The 24041-nt window shown below is 42.7% G+C and overlaps 1 protein-coding gene across 1 annotated transcript in view; it reads left to right on the top strand.

Moving 5' to 3' along the window:
- KIAA1549L (KIAA1549 like) overlaps positions 1-23805 on the top strand; it is a 233878-nt gene extending 210073 nt beyond the window's left edge. Inside the window, exons 17-21 of the mRNA XM_026651564.1 lie at positions 3520-3867; positions 10724-10821; positions 12037-12185; positions 19792-19943; positions 23524-23805. Coding sequence (XP_026507349.1) covers positions 3520-3867; positions 10724-10821; positions 12037-12185; positions 19792-19943; positions 23524-23805 — 1029 coding nt within the window. The remainder of the gene's footprint in view (positions 1-3519; positions 3868-10723; positions 10822-12036; positions 12186-19791; positions 19944-23523) is intronic.
- Positions 23806-24041: the final 236 nt, after the last annotated feature.

Below are 24041 nucleotides of genomic sequence, written 5' to 3'. Positions count from 1 at the left end.
CTCTGCACCCCCCTGCCCCTGCAGCCTCTGTGACCCGAGCATTGTAGCCAGGGCAGCTGGGCTGCGCTGCGGACCCAGCGGATCGTGTTGGGTGGACCCTGGCTTATGCCTCCCTATTTCCCAGGACATGTCCGGCGCTTTGGAAATTCCCCCCGGACGGGGATTTGAGCACCAAAAAGCCGGACATGTCCGGGGAAATCCGGACGTATGGTAACCCTAAGTAACATTTTTTATTCCTCTATCACATCCCCTCTTATCTTATTGCCCTCTTAACTAAACAGTCCAAAATTTTTGACTTTGGCCTGTATGGAAGTCTTTCTTTCCTTATAACCATTTTCCGTGGATTTCTCTGGACTGCTGTGTTTGCTATCTCCTTCTTCTTAAAACTGGGTGACTGGAACTGAATACAGTTTTTCAGGTGAGGGCATATCATTGATTTATATAATGGCATTGTAATATCTTCAGTAGTTGTCCCATGATATTGTACCTATGTTATGGATTACTTGATGATTACCTGTTCTGTTCATTCCATCTGGGGTACCTGGCATTGACCACTGTTGGAAGACAGGATACTGGGCTAGATGGACCTTTGGTCTGACACAGTATGGCCGTTCTTATGTTGTTATTCCCAGGATATTAAAAAGACAAGGTGGGTGAGGTAATATCTTTTAGTGGACCAACTTCTGTTGGTGAAAGATAAGTTTTTGAGCTTAAACAGAGCTCTTCTTCAGGTCCTTCACAATTTAACATTCACACTTATTCCTGAATATTTATAATTCTGATGTTTTTCAGTGTGAAATGAAAATAAACAGTAAATAATACAAGCCAAGCATATATGATGAATTAATGCAACTAGATTTTAAAACTTGAATAAATGTTCATCCTTCACAACAGCCTCCTCCAAAATCTGCCTGGTCATCCTAATATTAGTATTGAGTCAGGTTGTAGCATGAAGTTCTGGTAAGGAATCATTATTCTTATGGCAGGTTTCATTTGTTAGTCTGTAAGGTGCCACAAGTACTCCTGTTCATTATTCTTATTGTATATTTTAGCACTATTTTCTTCATTTTCAAGAAAGGATCAAAGACTCTAGAAATGTAATGGCTTAATTACAGGGCTGTAGTTGGGCACCTGATTTATTTCAGCATTAGGTATTAATAGAGCTCTTGTGGGTTTCTAGTCACTGACACTTTTACAGGCTTGAGGAAATAGGCCATGATTATACCTATTAATCTTGAAAGAGGGAGCACTGTGACCTCCAAAGCTTTATTAGCTGTGTGTGTATACCCAAAAACTCTCCATATTTTATAGTTACTGTACTGGAATTTCCTTGTTTGTTCATCCTCTACATAAATAGAACAATCATGGAGGAAATATATTTGTACAAATGATGTCTGGTGCAGTGTCACATTAACTATAGGCAGTTAATATAGAAATCAGACTTTTGATTTTTAATGTTTGTGAGAATTGATTCTATGTAGCGATTTGTTTAATTCCAAAGTGCATTGACTTTTTTTCTGAAAAATAAGCTATGGCAAAGCAAGGCTCGAATTTGGAACTTCTTAGAAACAACTATAGGTCCTGTCTTTTCACCATTGCATTCTGTGCCTGTCTCCTGCACCCAACCCTGTTCCTGATTCCTGCTCCACTCCTGGCTCCTGCATCACCCCTCCCTTCACCCCTATACTGTGCTCCTGTTCCGTGCTTGATCCTTGCCTCTCCTCCAGTTCCTGCCAGTTACACCTCGCTTCCAATCATCAGTTACCAGTCCTGGCTCCAACCCTGGCCTCAGACGTCTGACCCTGAGTCTGGCTTGACCCGTGGCTCTGGCATTTGGTATCTGACCTTGGCTCTGACCCTCAGCTTCAACTCCTGGTTCTGACTCTGGCTTGACCCCTGACTCTGGCAACTGGCAATTGACTCTGGTGCTGACCCTTGGCATTGTTCTCTAAACTGGACACCTGCTCCACCCACTAGACCTGACTCCTGCTCTAATAGGCCCGACCGATTACATCCTAGTCCATAACACCATGGATGGATTAAAAAAAAACCACCTCTATAAATGTATACACATCCTTTCGCAAAGGCTACTCTACTCCTAGAGAAGATCATTTTTTTCCGCCCACCACTGACACCCATTGCAAATAATCCAGATCTTATCCCAAATCACAAACCAGAGAGTTTTAAAGACTGAGAGAGCCAGGGAATGCACACGATTGGCCAGCTATTCACATACACACATATTTTTAAATATTTCTGGCACGTCCTAAGCTTTTATGGTTGCAAAGTCAAGCATTCAACACTTGTTCTCAAGAATGAACAAGAAGACTTAGTACATGGAGCTGAGGGGTCCATTGCAAGTGATCATGTATGGTTTTTGTAACATTTGTGGGTCTAGTCTCTCTTTTGATACACATTGGACTCATTAATACTAAGAATTAAAGGGACATTGTCAACTTGAACTCTAATTTTTAAAAATTAGTTAAATAATTTCACTTGCCTCTGAGTCTCCCTGGCAGTTTTCTTGGGTTTACAATTATATTTACCTATTTTTAAAAAAGATTTTCTCCTTCATGTGTGGTGTGTGGAAAACCCACACAAACAAAGAAAACCGACTAACCATAAAGGGAGAAAATGATGGCCCATGAATGCACAAAGTAAATGAAATGAGAAAGATGAAAATAGCAGTATTTCTCTCTTAGGTGTTCCTTCTTACATTAGATGGAAAAAAACATTCCAATAGCTGTGAGTTTTTTAAAGTTAATGATGTCCCTTTAAATGTGAAAGAGAGGAAGAATTAAAGCTTTCACAATAATTACACACACACACACACACACACACATTTTAAAATAAAGCTTTTATGGTTGCAAAGTCAAGCACTCAAAAGTTAGGACATGCCAGAAATAGGGCCTCTTGTCATGTGCATTATGATAGTCTTTAGTTATATGGTCATACTATTTTTTCCACAAGACCCCCCCACCCCCTGGCCGCCTTATTTGATGCACAGAATGGATATGCTCTGGAGATGAATCAGAACTGTGTAGTGAAAGAGACTGTCTCTTGGACCCCTGCCTCATTTGTTGCAGAAGCTGGAAGGCTGTAGAGAATGAGGCAGAGAATTGCAGGAAGGGAAAGGATGGTCTCATGGTTAAGGCAGTTGAAAGCTGTCCTAGAGAACTGAATTCTATCCCTGCTTTTGCCAGCGTTCCTGTATCATGCTGGGCATATCACTTAAACCAAACTTTTTACAGGTGGTCACTAATTATGTGTTCCTCATTATTTTGGTTGCCTAACTTGAGACCCTGGGTCTGATATGCAGAAATTCTGGGCACTCACAGCTGCAACTGACTTAAAAATTGTAATATATGGTTTATATGGTCTCATGAATTATACCATTTTGTGCCTGGGCATGAGAAACTTCTGATGTATCTGTGTTGGAAAAAATATGTTAAAAAGCAACACAGACCACTGTTCTTATAAGCATGTGTGAATATAAAATGCTTTTATTTTATCCAACAGACAGAACCTGAAATGATAGAAGAAACAAATGTTGACCGTGTCAATGAACCTCGAAGTTATACCAGATCCCGTCAGGCTAAAGGCCATTCTGAGACATCAACTTTAAGTTCTCAGCCTTCCATTGATGAAGTTAGACAACAGATGCATATGCTATTGGAAGAGGCATTTAGTCTGGCATCTGCAGGCCATGGAGGGCAGAACAGACAAGATGCTCACAGTTCAGCACAACACTTACCATACTCTGAAGTGGTGACCAGTGCTCCTGGTACCATGACCCGACCCAGAGGGGGAGTACAGTGGGTGCCAACATATAGACCAGAAATGTATCAGTATAGCTTACCAAGACCAGTAAGTTAAAATATTACTTACTATACTGTACTATCATGGGGATACTTGTGTTCTGGGCTATGTTTTTAAAACCGAGAGCCCCATGTACATGTGCATGAAACACATGTACTTGTACTTCTGGTAACTATAAGCACATTTGTAGGTGTGTGTGTGCACACACACTTAAAAGAAGACTCCTAATTTCCAGTTTTAATAATGGGCCCCTCATCTGGGCTGTTTACATAATAGTGTGAAGCAGTACTTCCTTACGTTTGTTTTAAACCTGCGGCCTAATAATTTCATTGGGTGACCCCTGGTTCTTTTGTTATGTGAAGAGGTAAAATAACACTTCCCTAGTCACTTTCTCCCCACCATTTGTGATTTTATAGACCTTTATTGTACCCCCTTGAGTCTCTTTTATAAACTGAACAATCTAGTCTTTTTAATCTCTCCTTGTACGGAAGACGTTCCATACCCCTAATCATTTTTGTTGCTCTTCTCTGTACCTTTTCCAATTCTAATAATTTTTTTTGAGATGGGGGGTGACCAGAACTGCACGCAGTATTCAAGGTGTGGTTGTACCATGAATATATACAGTGGCATTATGCCATTTTTTGTCTTATCTATCCCTTTCCTAATGGTTCCTAATGTTCTGTTAGCTTTCTTTTGACTGCTGCTGCACACTGAGTGCATGTTTTCTGAGAACTATCCATGATGACTCCACAATCTCTTTGTGTGGTAACAGCTAATTTAGACCCCATCATTTTGTATGTATAGTTAGGATTATGTTTTCCAATGAGCATTACTTTGCATTTATCAACATTGAATTTCATCCCACACATTCAACACAAGTACAGTAAGTGGCTTCTTGTTTTTTAAAACAGTGGTTCTCAACATTATGGGGGCATCTGTAGCAGTTTATCAGACCAAGGCCTCATTTACCTGCTTTTTCTTATTCATTGTTCACACAGTAGCACACCAGTTAATGACTAGGAAAGTCAGATTTGGAGAAGCTCATGTTCATAGATGGTTGGAGAATACACAGCTGAACAGGGAGCTGACAGTAGCTATACTTAGGATACACTGAGGGTTATCTTGGCAGGAGGGCCTAGTGTGCCAGTTGCAAGGACCGCAAAGTGTGGTTAGAAAGGATAGGCTTGTGCTTAAGCCACTGGTTTGGGACCTAAGAGCTGTGTTTATTTCCGGTCTCTGCCACAGATTTCCTGTGCGACCTTGGGCAAGTCAATCGGTGCCTCATTTTTCTCATCTGTAACATGTAGATATTTCCTGCCTCTCAAGTACTGAGAGGATAAATTGATGAATGACTGGAGTGCTCAGACACTGCAATGATGGAGTTTGAAAAGCATGTAGATAGCAGTATCAGAACTGCTGTCCATGCTCATGGTTGGAAATCACTGTTTTAAACTCCCCAATACAGTAGAAGCTCCAAGTTATGAACACCTTGGGAATGGAGGTTGTTCGTAACTCTACGTTTGTAACTTCAAACAAAACATTATGGATGTTCTTTCAAAAGTTTACAATTGAATATTCACTTAGTACAGCTTTGAAACTTTACTATGCAGAAGAAAGATGCTGCTTTCTCATTTTTTAGTAGTTTAACACAGTACTGTACTATATTTGCTTTTTTTGTTTATATCTGCTGCTGCCTGACTGTGTACTTCCAGTTCCAAATGAGGTGTGTGGTTGTTCGGTCAGTTCGTAACTCTTGTGTTTGTAACTCTGAGGTTCTACTGTATTGTATCTGAGCATCACAAAACAAACATTTTCTTTCACAAGTATCATAGGCAAAGCTAAACCTGGGATTAGTTTTGTCTGGTGAAGTAAATAAAACAGCAGCCCCACTACTGGCAATGAAACTGAAAAATTAGGCTCTGTAAGAATGTGAAATTACTGAAAACACCTGGGAATTTGCTTCAGAAAGAGAAAAATCAAAAGATAAAGTTGTTGTTGTTCTTATGGCAGTTTTTTGCCAGGAGTACATATTTTTCTGAAAGAAGGCATTTCGAGAGTTATAATAGAAATGAAGATTCTTGACTCTGTCTATATTCGAGTAATCTATTATTGTTAGAGAGCAATTGTTACAACTCAGAATCATCATTGCTATGTTTACCTTCCATGGTAAGAAGAGTGTACAATAAGGGATACTTTTTCTGAACTATCCTTCATGGATAACTTGAAGCCAGTGGTATTAAATGCTCACTTTCAGGGAAATGCTATTTAAATCACAATAAAAGTATTCCTGGCACTTTGAAATTCCTCTACTGCAGTTCATACTGCATTTGATCATTTTTTATGGTTGGAATCTGATTAGCAGTTGTGCTGGTCATTAGGTGTCCAGTCAAATTACTTTTATAGTTAAGCAGATCTTTCTAAAGTGAAATAAAAGAAGTTATATGGCTACATATTTTTGAAGAGAGACTAGTCATACTGTTTTCTGCATCTTAACGTTAATGCTTTATAAAGGGGATCTACAGGATTTTCACTAAGGATTTTCATGATGAAATTTCTCCAATGTATCTCTAAATAAGAACTGGGGAAATGACATTAAAATGCCATTTTTGTTTTTCTAAGTAGATTGTAGTGTTTAGCTGCATGACTCCAACAAGAACCACGGTAGGGGCTTTATAAGGTTTTTCAGGCAGTTCATGCAGCTGCAAGGGTCAGCTGGAGCCTATCTTTAAGTGTTTGGCTATGGGGCCAACATCTGTAGTTTGAGTTGGTGGTTTATTTTATTTTTGTTAAGAGCCCTTCAAGCATTCATTTAAGGATACTAACATTGTAGTTGCTACTTTAGAAATCCTGAGAGCTGACTGAACCACACTGAGAACTGTAGTCTGAAAAATGGCAATTATTTTCCTGGAGACCAGAACTGAAACCCACAGAATAACAGAGCCTTGTTAGTTAGGACGGGCAAGCTACCATCTCTCTCCTCTTTAGTGCTCTGCAAAGAGGGAAGATAATGATAAAGGGGGCCTGATTCTGATGTGAGAAATAAGACTAATCAGGGGAAATGGTCCGGCTCTGACTAGCTGATATTCAGCCAGCGTCTCAAAGATTCTAGACCCATGCTGCTTATTGAAGCAAATGTGACTCAGTATCAGTTTTGTAAACTTTTACAACTATTAAAACTAAAATCAAGGAAACATATCCCCAAAACTAAGCTACCATTAATAATAATATTAAACTGAATATTAAACCAAAATCAAATCAAGGTCAAATCAACAAGTTAGTATCAATATTAGATTGAAATCAATGTAGTTAAATAGTTAGATTAATGCAATAGTAAACCCTAAGAAGGAATATAAAGAGGTGGCTGTTCATATATACCGGTATATAAGATTCTAGGATTGTCACTCTGAAGCCTAAGATATCTGAGTCAGTGCAAAGTGATGAAAGCAGCTACAAGCATGGTTGAGACCTTCTCTTTGTTCAGAATATCACCAGGTTGAAACATCACTGGGTTTTGCGGTCTGTTACCATCCAATTTAAGTTTCAGCTATTTTGACTTTATGAATTACACCCATGCTATAATAAGGCATGTATGTATGCCATGCCAAGAACCCTAGATCATGATAATATCAGAGGTAACTCAGCCAATCACTGCCCTTACTCTGCAGCTTATCTGCATGCAACAGTTTCATTGGTTGTAAGAGGGAGACTGCATTACTTGACCCAACTTCCAAACCCATATGCCTAACTGCCACTCTCACAAATCAACACAAATATCCCAGCACAAACGCCCTTAGACACAAATCAACAGCACACACAATAACCCCAAACTCATAAGCCCTCTCTGCAGCACATACCTCATTTGCCACCTTCACAAATCCACCCAGCTTTCCCAGCACAGCACACCTCACCCCACGTGCAGAATAACTCCAAACATCACTCTGAAGCCTAGAATGTCGGGGTCAGCATGAAGTGAAAGAAACAGCTACAAGCATGGTTGAGGTCGCTTTGTTTGGAATATCACAGGTTCGATCATTACTGAGATGCGCAGTTTGTTACTGGCCAGTTTTTTAGTTCTCAGCCATTTTTGGCCTTTTTCTTTAAAGCACGTGGGCTCATGAACTGTAGCCATGCAATAACACAGGTTTTCAGCTACTAACTGGGTTATAACCCTCAACTCAAAAATGGCCCCCCAGCTCAATTAAATCGATAACCTGGAGCTGATTAAATATTAATACTGAAATCAAATTATCTAATGTCTGAACCACGTCAGAGCCAATTACAAGCCTTCCTCTTTAGTGCCAGCTGTACTCAGCCTCCCCACTCATTCTTGCATGCTCCCCAGAGTCCCACCACAGCTGGGGACTCTCTGAATGACTGGTTTCCCCTCTTTGGGGCTTTGTGAGAGTCAAAGCAGTAACAGACTTCGCAAAGAAATTTCCAAACCAGCTTTATTCCTAGACACAGCACAAGAGATATACATATCTATAGAAAAATAACAAAACCTGCATATAAATCCATGCCTCAGTTTCTTCATCCTGCCTGAGGGTCCTTTGGGTTTTAATGTCCTTCCAGGGCAGTCAGGATTCCTCTTTTCCACCTGCCCGGGTCTGTGTTCTTATTCTGATCTCCCCCCAATTTGGTGGAGAGAGGAGAGTCCTTTTATAAGGTTTCAGTACCCTCTGTCAGGTGACTCCTCTGAGTGGCTTCAAGTGCCTCATCAAATGATTCATTGCTTGGTTAAGAACCCACCTGGGAGAACTGGTTCCTCTGGCCTGCAGTCAGTTCATTGTTCTAGGGTGTTTCCATTTAACCTGAATGGTCTTCCACTTGATTGCCTTCTAACACAGTGGTTCTTAAACTAGGGCCGCCGCCTGTTCAGGGAAAGTCCCTGGCGGGCCAGGCTGGTTTGTTTACCTGCCGCGTCCGCAGATTCGGCCGATCGTGGCTCCCACTGGCCGCAGTTTGCCGCTCCAGGCCAATGGGGGCTGCAGGAAGGGCGGCCAACACGTCCCTTGGCCCGCGCCGCTTCCTGCAGCCCCCATTGGCCTGGAGCGGCGAACTGCAGCCAGTGGGAGCCGCAATCGGCTGAACCTGCGGAAGTTGCAGGTAAACAACCCAGCCCGGCCTGCCAGGGGCTTTCCCTCTACAAGCGGCGGCCCTAGTTTGAGAACCACTGCTCTAACACATACAGGAATCCCAGTTCAATATGGATGTTAAAGCAACAGTGAAGGCACCTTACTGTTTCCGATCAAAATTTTGCTAGTGAACACCATGAGCTTTATAGTTCAATACAGATATAGACAAATCTGTCACAAGTGCAAGAGTCTTTCATCTTTGCAACTCATTTTTGGAATTGACATGATAAAGGAAAATAGATGCAATCTATTAAGTTAAGACACAGAAGTAAGATTAAGAAACAAAAACATATAATCAGGATTTCCCTGAATAAATTCCTGCTTGAACTAGCCTATCTCTTAGACAAACATGCAATCTTAATCTAAGAATTTCCAGTGATGGAGAATCCACCACAACCCTTTAAATTGTTCCAGTGGTTAACTATTCTCATTGTTAAAAAGTTCCACCTTATTTCCAGTCTGAATTAGCTTAGATTAAATACCAAAGTGAGTGCCATGGACATTTCTACTCAGAGACCTGAACAGTAGATTAGAGGGAGAATGCAAGACATACTAGTTTTTAATGCTATTATCTGCATCAGAAGTCAGTTTTTCACAAAGTATCTGTGATACCACATTTTTGCAGATATTTAAAACAGAAAATAACTGTGTGGAACCAAAAAGATTAAGTTTTTATTGATAATCACTGTGGGGTGCTGCTGGCTGAAGACATTTGGACTTCAGCCTCTGGTTTTACCACAATTCATAGGTTTGAGGACATTAGACAGTCTTCTAATATCTTGTCATGTTGTATCATTTTAGTTGTGGTTCAGTTGCATTAACTGTAACGCCACACATTGCTCTAAGATGTCTTCAATACCTAGACTTGTCTAGGAAAGTAAATCAGGTAGTATCTGAGAAGAGGTTCAATCTACTGCTAAGCAGAATTATATACAATCACTTGTATTTCCAAGCAGACTAGATGAAGTTCTGACTAATATTTGTAGCAACAGTATGGATAAAGGTGATATGCCATTCTTTGGACCATGAGTTGATGGCCAAATAGTAAGCATCGCACAGTCTCTAGATGTACTAGAGATGAAATCCAGCCTTGCTGGAGGCAGGATGCTAGATTTCATGACCCAACAGTCTGATCCTGGGTTTCTCTGAATTACCTTGCTTTGTGGATTTATTTGGGACTTTCATTGCTTTAGAGTGTTGTGGTCTAAGAACCTTAGTTTTCTTGCCTAGGGGAAAATGGGGGGGGGGGGGGAAGAAGTTGAAATATCAAGTAATTGCTTGCAGGCAGTTTCATTTCAATATAGGTTGCTTCGAGGATGCTTCCAGATATACTGACTTAAAAACACTTGACTTTCAGAGAAGCAAAAAGTACTGTGATCTCTCTCTCTGGGGGTTTTCAGGAAGAGATAAGTCTTCCAAAATTGTGAAGGATCTACCTCTCAGGTTGGGTTATGGTATCTGAGGTATTATTTTCTTCTTTCTTCTTGCTGAATTACTCAGCTGTAGCTCTGTGATACCATCTGTGTGTATGCTTTCTGCATTATTCTGAAATCACTCAGCCTGTTGTAAAATCTGAAATAAAATACCTACTACTATAGGCAACACCAAAAGTTAACTTCCTAGCAGCCAGCGATTATAGAACTGTACATACAATTTTAAGGGCTGTTGGAATGAACTTAAATATCTTCACTTTTTAGGTTCTCATGATGTTGTGTTTTAAAATACGGTTAATTGATATTCTAGAAAATATTCATTTTTCTCTTTCACAGGCGTATAGGTTTTCTCAGCTTCCTGAAATGGTAATGGGCTCTCCCCCACCCCCGGTTCCTCCCAGAACAGGTCCTGTGGCTGTGGCATCTCTCAGGAGGTAATTCATTGTTATTTTGTTATAGCCAAGAACTGTAAATCTCTATTGCTCTAATGAGAATGACTCCATAACTATAACTTCTAGTGGCATTTAATAGCCATCTTCCTCGTAATGAAGAGACATTAATGAAATTAAGAACTATCTGTTTTCATTTCCGGTGCTTAAATTTCAACATGGTGGAAGAAAATAAACAACAAAGGATCCCATATTCCACTGTTAGCTAGTCAGTTGCCTAATAAATGTAACAAATCTATGCTCTGATATCTCTTAAGCCATGGTTTGACTCTACTTTAAAAAGACGTAATGGCATATATTGCATAAAGTAGTGGAAATTTCACACTCACTTCCACTCCGCTTTTCTTTTCTAAGTCGTCCAGACCTATAGAATAGAAAATGATACGGATATATAATAAAATGGCTTTTGGAACTCTGGACTCAGTCAGGGATTGCTGACTGACTGTCGGATATTTCTTTCTCATGTTTCTCAGGCCTAATAAATGCATGTCTGTTTTCTTTACTTTTAATCTATACATTTTGCTTCACCATAGCAATAAAGCATTTCTGAGCAATTATTGCCCTTTTCAGGTGGATGAAGTCACTTGGCCTTCAGCCATGTACTGTATAACACCACCTGGGGCATACTATGATCCTAAAGGACTGTATGCCTGCTGGCTGTTACTATGAAATTCCGTTAGAATGCCAAACACTAATGGAGCTCTTCTGATTGGCTGCCAATGATATAATGACCTCAGGAAATGCATAATTCTCATTGCTTGGCTTATTTTTGTCAGTTAAATTTCATGTTGGGAGACAATTGATGCATGGCATTTCTTAGGGACAAGAGTGCTCTACACATAGCGAAAATCACTCAGCCTTCTGCTTTATAACACCACACCAGGTGGTAATTATCCAGCATTGTCTGTTGTATCTTATTATTGAAAGACCGTGTACCTGTATTTTTTGTGTCCTATGTCACTGGGATCTATTTTGGAGTGTTGAGTGAATGGGCTGTAGAATTGTAAAAAATACTATAGAAGATAGTGGCGAAGGACAAAGGAAGTTGCTTTCTATTGATGTTCATGCAACCAGGGATGCCACAGAAAAAAGCAAATAGTTTCCTTCTGTTTTCTGCTTGCAACTCCTGCCACCCTTGTTGAGGATATTGCCTATCAGTCAGAATTACCAAAGGTTCTTGCTGCTTTTTTTAATGTGCAGGTCGACATCAGATATTGGCAGCAAGACAAGAATATCTGAATCCAGTGGGACCGAGCAGGCCCAACAGCATGATCCTGCATCCTTTGCCCCAGGTTCAAGAGGTCCAGTGTCTGTGGGTCCATTGGATCAGTCAGCATTGAACTACTCAGGTGAAAATGAGTGTGGTACAAACAGAAATCACCTCCACAATCTGGGTTGTATACAGATGAGTGTATGGGATATTGCAAGCACAGATTGTTATTTATGGTTATGGAGAAGGATTTATTAAATGCTTTTCTTGGTGGCTTGAGGGTCAACATAGGGTACCCTGTCTTGCCCCACTTGTCACATGCATCATTACAGGTGTAATGTGATGGAAGTTATGCTTTTTTTTTTTTTTTTTTAAACATACCAGGTACTAGCCACTTCTATAGGCAGGACGCTGGAGTAAGTGAACCAAATGATCTATGTTCCAATATGGCAGATTTCTGGCTCCTGTACTGTATTCAGCAGTCCATCCTGCAACTAATTAGGTTGGGGCTAGGGAGACCCCATGTGGTGACATCAAAATAACAGACTGTTTAATTGGACTGGAAACTAGAGAGTGAGAGGATTTTGTCAGTGACAGAAACTTTAGCAAAGAATCCCCTTTATATCCACTGCAATATCTGTATCACAAGAATAACTGCAGATTCCATTTCTCTTAAAAACTGGATCTGGACACCTCTAATCTTTGTCTGGATGTTATCTTTGTGACTCATCTTCCAAGTCAGGTTGTAACTGTGATCTGATATCTTCTGACTGCTCTTGGGAATCGCTAAACAAGGCTCTGAATTATTGAAGCCCAAGTCAAATAATTGTATTTACCAGGAAACCAGTGGAATGTATGGAGTGGAGATTGTGTGGCTTGGTCAAGGGCCTGGGAGTTCATCAAGAGCAAGTATGGCCACACTACTTGTTGAGTCCTGGTTTGTAGGAGGCAGTTGCCATGCAAAGCTTTTGAAACCTGCAGGAACTACAATCTGCCTGCCACTCTCCCAGCCTTGCATGATTGAATGCTGTCTCTGAACAAACAGTAGCAGCAACCCAGGGTTAAAATAAGGGGAGAGCAGGGGGAAATGCAGCTCCTAGCCCTCTCCTAAACACAGAGCTCGCCTACCTCCCTGTCCAGTGCTGCTAAAAGTATAGCAAGAGCTGCCCTTCCTCCCTGGCTTGTGTGGTGAGAGCTCACTGCCCTGTTTCAAATCCCCAGCAGCAGCAAATATCAACTGCCCCTTCCCCCTATTCACTGGAATGAACTATGACTTTATGAGGTCAGATGAATTAACTTCTGACAGTAGAGGCTAGAGCAGCTGGAGTCCTGTTCAAGGGAGGTAGTGTGGTCCAGTAGAGAGGGCACAGGAATAGGAGACTAGGGTTCTGTTCCTAGATCCACTACTAACCTGCTGGGTGATCTTGAATGAGTCACTTCCCCTCTCTGCCTCTGTTTCCCCTGCTACACTTTATCTGGCTCTTTTATTTAGATTGTGAACTCCTTGGGGAAGTGACTGTTTCTTATGATGTGTTTGTACAGTGCCCACTGCAACGGGGCTCCAATCTCAGCTGGGACCTATAGGTTCTATTGTGATAACATTTCCCCACATCCTCACAGAACTCTCATGTCAGAGTCTGCACCAGCTATTCCTGATTAACTTCACACGCAGCAGGACAGGAAGAAAAAGTGGCTTAAAATGTCTTTTTGTTTGTTTGTTTGTTTCTGTTTCCAAAGCCATAGTGGAAATACCAAAACTGTTAGTATCCTCTGCTACAGTGCAAGTCAGAGCCTGGATTAATTATTGTTTCACTGTGTGATGCACTAAGAGAGAAGATTCTTGAATGACTCAGTAATCAGTTAACCTTGCTGCATAATTTAGCCCTGTTCGATCATAAACTGGGGGGACCTTGCCACCTAATGTAGGTATAGAGTGCAGCAGAGTACAAGCAACCTTGTCTGTAGTGGTCAAAACAAACACGAGTCAATGGGAGCTTGAGTTTTTTGCACTTTGACCCCAGAAAGGCGCTGCTTGCAAAACAAAACACGAAGTTTCTTATTGTTCCACTTGGAAAAAGAGGAAAAGAAAACAATGAATAAAAGGGTGAAATATGTTTGAGGAAATCAGGCCCCAAAGAGAGACTTTCTTTCTCTCTCTTCTCCAGCACTCATTGCATTTATTTTACTCCCATGTTCTCACTAGTTTAATGCAATTCCTGTGGTCGACTCACTAGCTCTGCTCACTCCCCTCACATTGAGAGTTGCGGCTCTTTGCTGCCTCAGGCCCTTCAAGCAAAGTCTGAGAATTTCCCCCCCCCACATAATATTGTAACATCAGTCAGTCAGCCAGCCTAGCTGTCTGTGTTTAATAAAACAAATCTGAACACCTTCTCCACTTGTGTGTTGACCTCACTAATCCCGCCCCCCATCTACACACACACACTTACACTCTACCACACCATGAGTGAAGACATCATCAGAAGATAGACTTTAGTTAGGGTGGGGATTTCTCTGAATTTGGTACTATAAAAACTTCCAATCTTTGAAATAAAATACTTTAGTAGTTAATTTTGTTTGCTGCTTGCACTAAGCCTGAGTCTAGCTATGAGGATCTGAAATCAAGAGGTTTTGAATCACCAATCTTCAGGGTGGTAGTTTGTTGGTCTGTTCTCTGATAAATCACTAGCAACCCTTATTACACGCTGGTATGGGATAGTATGTTGATATTAACAAGCCTACTCACAAAAGAATGACTAACAAATAAATAGCTGTTACTGTGCCCAACAAGAAGGGCTCCTCTGCACTTCACTTAAGTTCTTTTAGCCCTAGGCCTACCCTTAAAAGTTTTGCTGACATATACCCATGAGCAATAGAGCTGATTTTTTTCCACCCCATTTGACATGGCTGTGCCTGCAAAAGCCCTAGTGTAGATGTAGTTATACCAATACAAAAGACCTTTTGGCAGTATAGCTAACTTCATTCAAGGAACTGGTGTAAGCTATACCAAAAAAAGGGGGGGGGGGGGGGAGAGATCATTTACAGGTATAATTTGCATCTCCAATAGGGGATTTGCTGATCTGGGAAAACCAGCAAATCCAGTCTAGTGTAGGCCAGGCCAGGCCCTGACCCAGCAAGACATTTACACTACACTTAACTTTAATCACATGGATACTCCCATTGTGACTTTAAGCATGTGGATAGTTGCATCGACACTACCCAAGTGCATAGAGATAAGCATGTGCTTAAGTGTTTTGCTGGATCAAGGCCATAGGTAGCACCACAGAAACATCTCCATTGTAGGCTTTACGGTGCTTGGCCCTGAACAGGTGTCTAAGGTAGGGGAAGAGAAGGGTGCAAGGATCTGGGCACAATGACAGTCCTTGCACACACCAGAGCACATGGTTGACATTTTCAAGGTTGACTGAGATTTAACCACACAACTCTAATTGAGAGAGCTAAATCCCCTAGTTGGCTTCAGAAATCTGAACCCATGAGCCAAGAGCCTCCCAGAAGGAATAGGAAGAAGTGGTCCCATCCCCACTCCCCAACACACCAGAGTGCATGCAGTCAGTGGGTAATGCAACAGCTTTGCTCCCTCTGTGTGTTTTGGGGCATAGTGCCCGACCGAGGCACAATAGTGCAGAGACCAAGGGGCCATATTGTTTTGACACTATTTAGCTGGCTAACATCTGCCTGGGAAAATGGCTTCCCATTGACAAAATATAACTATTAATGAAAAGCTACAAAAATTTGGCTTTCTAAATTCTAAAGACTTAGGCCTGGTCTACACTAGGACTTTAATTCGGATTTAGCTGCCTTAATCCGAATTAACCCTTCACCCGTCCACACTACAGAGCCAGTTAATTCGAATTAAAGGGCCCTTTAAATCGATTTCTGTACTCCACCTCGACGAACGGAGTAGAGCCTAAATCGATTTTGTTAATTCGAATTAGGGTTAGTGTGGACGCACACCACCGAATTACTGTGTTTAAGTTAATGGGGTAGTGTGGCCGCACACCACCGAATTAATGTGGTTTAAAACCGAATTAAGGTGCTTAGTGTGGCCGCGCACAATCGAATTTATACAACCTGTTTCCCAAATTCGAATTATCTAAATTCGGATTAATCCTGTAGTGTAGACATACCCTGAGACTTTGGGTTTTGAAATTGACAGGCTTATTAGACATCGCGCCTTTAATGTTTCTGAACAGTTTGTCTCGCAGCCTCCTCAGAAGTATTAGTTATCTGCATCATATTCACCATGTACTACTGAGTATAAAAATGTGGATACCCTAAACTGTAATGTGTTGCCTGTAACTTCTGTGGAACATATGGATCTAAAAGGAAGCAAGCACTGAGGCTCAATAATTTTAAAACATTTTGAAGTATACAATATCCCACACTTTAGAGTGCCCCTTTTATATATTCTGCCTTCAGCAGGATGTGTGTCCTGCAGTTTCAACTGAGTAACATTCTTCACTTCTTTTCCTGTACTCTGGAGATTTATTGCTGTGCCGTATTAAAAGGAAAATGACATGTTTTTTTCTCAGAGATGCTGCACTTCAGTAGAGGATAAAATGATCTGTGTATATTTGGTTTAAGTTTGTATGAAATGGGCTCCTTGGATGAAATATTAAGGTATTATAAGTACTTGGAACAGCTGAGAATGCTTGAGTTGTCCTAGCCTTGTCTTTCAGTGTGAGAGTAGTCGACTTCAGAATGATTTAGGGACAAAGAGATTCTATTGCTCTGATTAGATAAGCACCAGCTTTAAATATATCTATATATTGTCCCAGATCCTGATTCTGCCTGGGGCAGCACAAAGTTGCCATAATTCAGATGAAAATCCTGCTCATTAATTTAGGGTTACCATACGTCCGGATTTTCCCTGACATGTTCGTCTTTTTGGTCCTCAAATCCCCGTCCGGGAGGAATTTACAAAAAGCAGGACATGTCCGGGAAAATAGGGAGGCATGGTAAGGGGACCGCCTCCTCCCCGGGCTCCAACTTTCCGGGGCCAGGCAGCAGCTGTTCGTTCTCCCAACCTGGGCAGCCGGACTCGGGAGCAGCTGCTGCTGCAGCTCACACTGCCACGGGGGGGAAGCAGCCAAGCATGTGACACTCGGCGGCTGCGGCTCTGGCACCCGGGGCGTGAACTCCCTGAGTCTGGGCCTGCTGCGGGGACCCAGCTGGTGCAATCCTGCGGACGGCCCCGGAGTGGGGGCAGCAGGCCCCAGCCCCCCCGTCCCGCTCGGGAAAGGAACGGGGCTGCCGATGCCTCCGCCCCGGGGCCGCCCGTGGGATTGCACCAGCTGGGCAGCCAGCCCAGACGCGACTGGCCGGGGGCTGGGCGCAGCGTGCGCGCTGCTGGGTCCCCACAGCAGGCCCGGGCTCGGGTGGTTTGGGCCCGGGTGCCAGAGCCGCAGCCGCCGAGCGCCACGTGCTTGGCCGCTTCCTCCCCCCGCGGCAGTGGGAGCTGCAGCAGCGGCTGCTCCCGAGTCCGGCTGCCCAGATGGGGAGAAGGAACAGCCGCTGCCTGGCCCTACGGGCCGCCCCCCTACTCACCCTCTAGGTTCCGTGCCCGAGTCCTGCCTGCACTCGGGGCCAGGCCAGATTCACTCACCCCTGCCCCGCGCTCCCCTGCGTCTCCCGGGCCTCCCTCTGCCACTGCTTTTTTTTTTTTTTTTCTTTTGTTCCCCCTAGGGCGGAGTTGGGGTGGGGACTTTGGGGAAGGGGCGGGGCCGGGGCACAGTTGGGGCGGGGAAGGGGCGGGGCCGGGGCCCCGTGGAGTGTCCTCTTTTTGCAGGATTGATATATGGTAATCCTAATTAATTTGAAACTACAGATTATATTCAGTAAGAATTACAATAAGGTATCACACAGGAATATCATTGTACACTTAGTATGTATGTTTGTCTTGCCTTAATTAGATGGTAAGCTTTTGGGGCAGAAGACATGTTTTAGTGCAGGATGGCCCCCGCCCCTTGTCTGTGCATGGTTGAGCAAGAAGCTTCTCCCCCAGCCATGCACATGGTCTTACAATACCAGTCCCTGTGTGCTCTGGGATGCACAGAGGCACTCACCCCTCTTCCTCCCTCCACCCTGGCAACTCCTGGAGCAGGTACTCTGAAAAGGGAGTGGGGAAGACGTGGGCTAATGGTCCAACACTTCACTATTTGCTCCTGGAAATGGGCTGGCAAACTGCAGGTAGCATTCTGTGCCAGTCACAATGACTGGTATAAATTGCACACTACCTTGTTCAGGGAGCAGCACCAAGGTGACTGTACTTGCCTAAGACAGTATCCCCAATGCTATTCCTGTGGTGGTGCAGTTCCACACCACCCTCTGCTCGGGGCTTGTGTCTAACTGCCACAATCTAGCCCTGTGACTATAAAGAGCAGGGTAGAGGTACTGCTCCCTATAAATCTTTCCTAACAATAATGGTCCTAGTGAGGGAAGTTAGCTGTAAAACATATCTTTCACCTCTTTATGAGCCCTGAATTGCATTCACAATCCTTCCGGCCTAGGGCTGCATGAAGCTCCACTCCAAGCTTAATTCCTCTCCTTAATTGAGTTGAAGAGTTGTGTTGAATGCCCCCTAGGGCACTCCCCTAGAGGCTGTAGTGCACTGGCTGAGTCTTCCCATTTCTGAGCATACCAACTCCGCAATACTCCAAGCATCTGGCAGCCCTGGCAGCATAACATTCTTTACAAGTCTGTTTAAAAACAGAGGCTGAGGTGGGGCATCAGAAGAGATTGTATGCCATCGTTGTGAACGACACTCTGGAAGACTGTTTTTTTATGCCAACAAAATAGGTGGGACTAGCTGCTGCCAGTTATTCTCTAAAAAAACAATACACTAGGTGAAGTGTATTTTCCTCTGGGAGATGTGCTAAGCACCACCTTGACCTTGGCCAGTTTCTCTCCCACAGAAAGAACTCTACATCTGCTATCTTTGCCTGCTCCTCTCCAGCTTAGCAGGGCTCTTCTTCTTAAACCCCTCGCTGGAAGCCTGCTTCCAGCTCCAGGTGTCTTATTTTTAGCTGGTAATTTCCTGTCTTGTGTGGAGGCTTGTGTGCCCTGTTACACTAGTCTTTTGTAATGACTTTTAGCTTTAATAGAAATCAGTTATTTGAGAATGGGTCTGATCCTAAGGTGTCTTCTTTGGGCCTACAAAGGCAAAATGTGTGTCAGTTGGGAGAAGGGGCAACAGTAGTGAAAATCCAGCACAAAGAGACCTCTGCTCCCTCATGAATACTTAGTCCTGCCATGAGTGCAGGGGATTGGACTAGATGACTTTTCGAGGTCCCTTCCTGTTCTACAATTCTATGATTCTGTGAATGTTGTAGATAGATATTGGAGGTAGGTCATGAGATAATGAATGTACTAGGGGCATGACCACCAACCCATGTAGGAAGGGAGAAGCTAGCCATATCCACTACGTATCCTTGAGCTCCCCTCCTTCTGAACCAACTATGGTGCATACTTCCTGAGATGACTTTACAAATACACCTCACTCCTGATCTGCAACATACAGTCCTTAGCTTCTCTAATATGCTCTGCCTTTTTAGAAAAGGGCTCTGTGCAGCTGATAGGAGCGATCATATTCTAGTTTGATGTTATCAACATTCTCACACAGACTCATTGTTTCTCCTCAGGCTGCTTCAGGTACACTTTGTAATGATCCTCTAGGTTTATAGCTAATATTATCAACTATTAATCATCTCTGCCCTATTGCTTGATAGGAAATACAGTACCAGCAGTGTTTGCCATACCAGCAGCAAACCGACCTGGATTCACAGGCTATTTCATCCCAACACCACCCACAGCATACAGGAACCAAGCCTGGATGCCCTATGCTGGAGATAATGAATTACCAGGGCAATGGGCAGACTCGGTAAGTGTTCTTGTTTTTCTGTATAATAATATGTTATATGGTTTACACACAGAGGCCAGAGAGGCCTGCGAGGGGGTGGGAGGGGAAGGGTCATAGGACCGGTATTGGGGCAGCTGCTACATGCAGTAGTTCCCATCTTTGTATATGAGGAGGCAGAGAGGAAGAATTGGGGGGGGGGGGGGCTCCCAAAATATCATTCTGGCAGGAGGGGGTATGAATCCCTCTTCTAGAGGAGAAGGCAGCAGATTTCCTTCAGCTACATTTATCCTTCAGAGCTTTTAGTCCCTACCTCCTGGTAAACGGGGCTGGCATCTCCTTATGAGCCCACAGCCAGGAAGCAGGGTTACTTACGAGGCAAGGGAAAGAAAAGAAAAAATGTGGAAAAATATCCCTTTTTTTTTAACCCAGATCCTGCCCCCCAATGCTTTATATCATGCCCAGGGACCTCCTGAATCTGAAAAGTGTCACTATGGAATAGAATCACAATATTGCCAATTCAATATGTTAAAAAAATCATGAATTGGTCCTCAAAATCATGAAATTAAAAAGAAAACATTTGGAGGTTTTTCTCTGTCTTCTGGTTTGTGAGCCTTTAGAATGCATTTGGGACTTGATTTCATGCTTTCTTTCTGAAACCACGAGGGCTAGAATCTTACTTTTTAAAAAATGAAAACAGATTCTCCACTAATCACATGCCTCCTGGAGCTGGGGCTTTAAAAAACACCAAATATTGGTGAAATTGTGAGAATTTACTTTAAGCTTCATTTACTTTAATGCTTTACTTTCTCAAAGAAAAGCAAAGATTTGAAGCTTTATATTTGGTGGAGGAAGGGAAATGTATCTTGTGGGGCTCTGATCGTCCAAGCAAATCTTCAGTTGCTGCTGAGTAAAAGCAGTAAAATAGTGACCTCTAGTGGTTTTTATATATTGTTCAGTATGAAATTTTGCTATGTGATCAGTCCAATTCTGTACTAAAAAGGGGTGCAGCCTCTTGGCTGTATTTAAATACCACTTCCATCTAGTACTCAGGCAAATACTATGCCTGGTGGATTTTATATTTTGTGCATCAAGTGGACGGAAATACCCTGAATCTTGCGGAGCATATGTAATATGAAGGAACGGATTTTCAAAGATAGGTGCCTAAAGATGCAAATAGGTATCTGATGGGATTTTCAAAAGGCCCTAAGCAGTTAGGCGCCTAACTCCTATTGATTTCAATAGGAGTTTGTCCCCCCCTCCCCACATGTTTAGGTGCTTTTCAAAATCCCACTGGGTGCCTATTTGCAACTTTAGACACCTAATATCTTTGAAAATCCCTCCCGTAGTGAGCAGATTTTCAGAAGTTCAGTGCCCAAGAGCTCCCATTTATCACCTAAATAAAACGGCCAAATTTCCAAAGGTGCTCAGCTATCAACGGTTTACCCAACAGCTCTGATTGTTCTCCGTGGAAGCTGCTGAGTGCTGAACACTGGAAAATCTGGCGACTTCATTTAGATGCCTAAATGGGAACTAAATTCATTTGAAAATCTGGCCCCAGTCCTTTTCTAATTAAAACTAAAAGAATTATCAGGCTATCTTTTCTATGCGTATGCATTTTAATGGCTTTTCTAGTGATTTATGATGACTGTAGGATTCTGTGCAAATCACTTCAAATCTGTAAATCAGTGAGATTTCTTTTCATTTTTTCTAATTGGATTTAAAATGGTTACTCTGTATCAGTAAACTCTTTCTCGGGTAAAATTACTTTGTCTAATTAAGAAAATGAACCACAACTTTAAATACAGTGGCTTAAAACATCCCTTAAAATTAAATGCTGTTGTTTCTTTACCAATTTGCTAGGCAGTTTGCAAAACAAGTAAAATTAGTTAGAAGCTGAGTTCTAAAACTTCCTCAAATTCAGTTTTTGATAAGAATTTAGAGCTTGCCATTGAGGATCAGAATGTTGCGCCAGCAACATTTAGTATCCCGTAGGGATGAAGGGCCTGATTCCTCATTGATACTCTAATTTAAGCCATTGAAACTCCACTGAAATCAATGGAGTTAGGGCAAAGTAAAACTGAAGTGTAACTGTGGCATATCTGGTCCAATGTGGGAATAAAATCTTCCAATTACCTTTATTTCTGATTGACACAATGGACCATATTCATCTCTGGTATAATTGCATTTGAGTTAAGAGTTCCACCGGGGTTGAATTTGGCCATTAAACCTGATGTTTCAGAGAAGTCAAAGCTCCTTGTCCAATAAAGCACATAGCCAGCTGTGCAATGATGGGTATAAAGCAGGGGTGGCCAACCTGTGGCTCCGGAGCTGCATGTGGCTCTTCAGAAGTTAATATGCGTCTCCTTGTATAGGCACCGACTCCAGGGCTGGAGCTACAGGCGCCAACTTTCCAATGCGCTGGGGGGTGCTCGCTGCTCAACCCCCTACTCCGCCCCAGGTCCTGTCACCACTCTGCCCCCTCCCTTGAGCCTGCAGTGCCCTTGCTCCTCCCCCTCCCCTCAAGCCTCCTGCACGCCACGAAACAGCTGATCGGGAGGTGCGGGGAGGGAGGGAGGGAGAGGTGCTGATCGGCAGGGCTGCTGGTGGGTGGGAGGCGCTGGGAGCGGGGTGGGAGAGCTGCTGACGTATTTCTGTGGCTCTTTGGCAGTGTACATTGGTAAATTCTGTCTCCTTACCAGGCTCAGGTTGGCCACCCCTAGTATAGAGGATATATAGAAAAAGGACTTTCTTCCCAATTTTAGCAGACAGGTTGAACACTTCGTTTTTCCCTTTAGTAAATGGTGAGGCAGCTCCTTAGTGCTGAACTCATAAACTCTCAGTCTTTAAGGTCAGAAGGGACCATCATGATCATCTAGTCTGACCTCCTACACACTGCAGGCCACAGAATCTCACCCACCCACTCCTGTAATAGACCCATAACCTCTGGTTGAGTTACTGAAGTCCTCAAATTATGATTTAAAGACTTCAAGTTACAGAGAATCCACCATTTATACTAGTTTAAACCTGCAAGTGACCCAGATATCCTGTCTCTAATACTATGTCCACTGTCAGTTTTTATTGGGAGCGTTAAGACTCAGAACCTGGCTGCTTGCTTCATGTGGATTAGACAGTGGTGCTTCAAGCCAGCAAACTCCTTTCTTCTTCCCTTGGCTTTTTAAGTATAATTTATGCCTTAGATATTTTTCAGGATACTGTGATAAATCTACGTATTGAAATCAGCTATAGGAAAGCAAAGACTCATACAAAAATAATAAAGGGACGCTCTTTCAACAAGGCATCTATCTGCCCTTGTAGTGGTGACCAGTTTAGCATGTACAGTGTTTTTTTTCCCTCTGCAAAGAGAATTTGTTCACACAATTTGGATAGTTGGGAACTTAACACTGATTGTTGCTTACGAACAGCACATACAAAAATGTACACAGTGAAGTGGCACTATGAGTAGGAAGTCTGCTTTCTGTTAATGTGGCCCCAAGAGCCATATGTTCATTTGGATCCGACTGCATGGAGTTCTCTGAAGTGTTAGATTACGTAATAGGTGACCTGAAGGCCAGCTATTTTGTGTGATTGCTCTCTTCTATAGGTTCCACTCCCTGGTTACATAGAGGCTTATCCACGATCACGCTACCAACATAACTCTCCTTCAAGACTTCCCCGCCAGTACAGTCAGCCAGCAAACATGCATCCTAGTCTGGAACAGGCTCCGCTGCCTTCTACTGCAGCTTCTCAGCATAGCCTCTCAGAAAACGACCCTTCTGACACACCTCTTACCAACATTTCTACAGCTGCTCTAGTGAAGGCAATAAGAGAGGAGGTTGCTAAACTGGCCAAGAAACAAACAGACATGTTTGAGTTCCAGGTCTAATACCTTTGTGCACAGTGTTTGTATCACGTACCTTGTAGCCAAGGAAGTAAGTCTTAATTTTCAGTTAAAAACTTGCTCCAACTTGTGCCAAAGTGATGGCATTTTTCTCCTGAAAGATTAACACTAGGTTATTGTGAAATGGAATGAAATAGAACAAGAGGACTTGAAGATACAGACTCTGTTTGTTTGCTGGATAAGGAGATGCTGCCAGGCAACTCTTTAATACTGATAAGTTC

This window comes from Terrapene carolina, unplaced genomic scaffold (assembly GCF_002925995.2).
Source record: "Terrapene carolina triunguis isolate 2854851 unplaced genomic scaffold, T_m_triunguis-2.0 Scaffold96, whole genome shotgun sequence".
Taxonomy (NCBI): domain Eukaryota; kingdom Metazoa; phylum Chordata; order Testudines; family Emydidae; genus Terrapene; species Terrapene triunguis.
The sequence above is the reverse complement of the archived record's forward strand: the minus strand, read 5'-3'. Positions and strand labels throughout refer to the sequence as shown.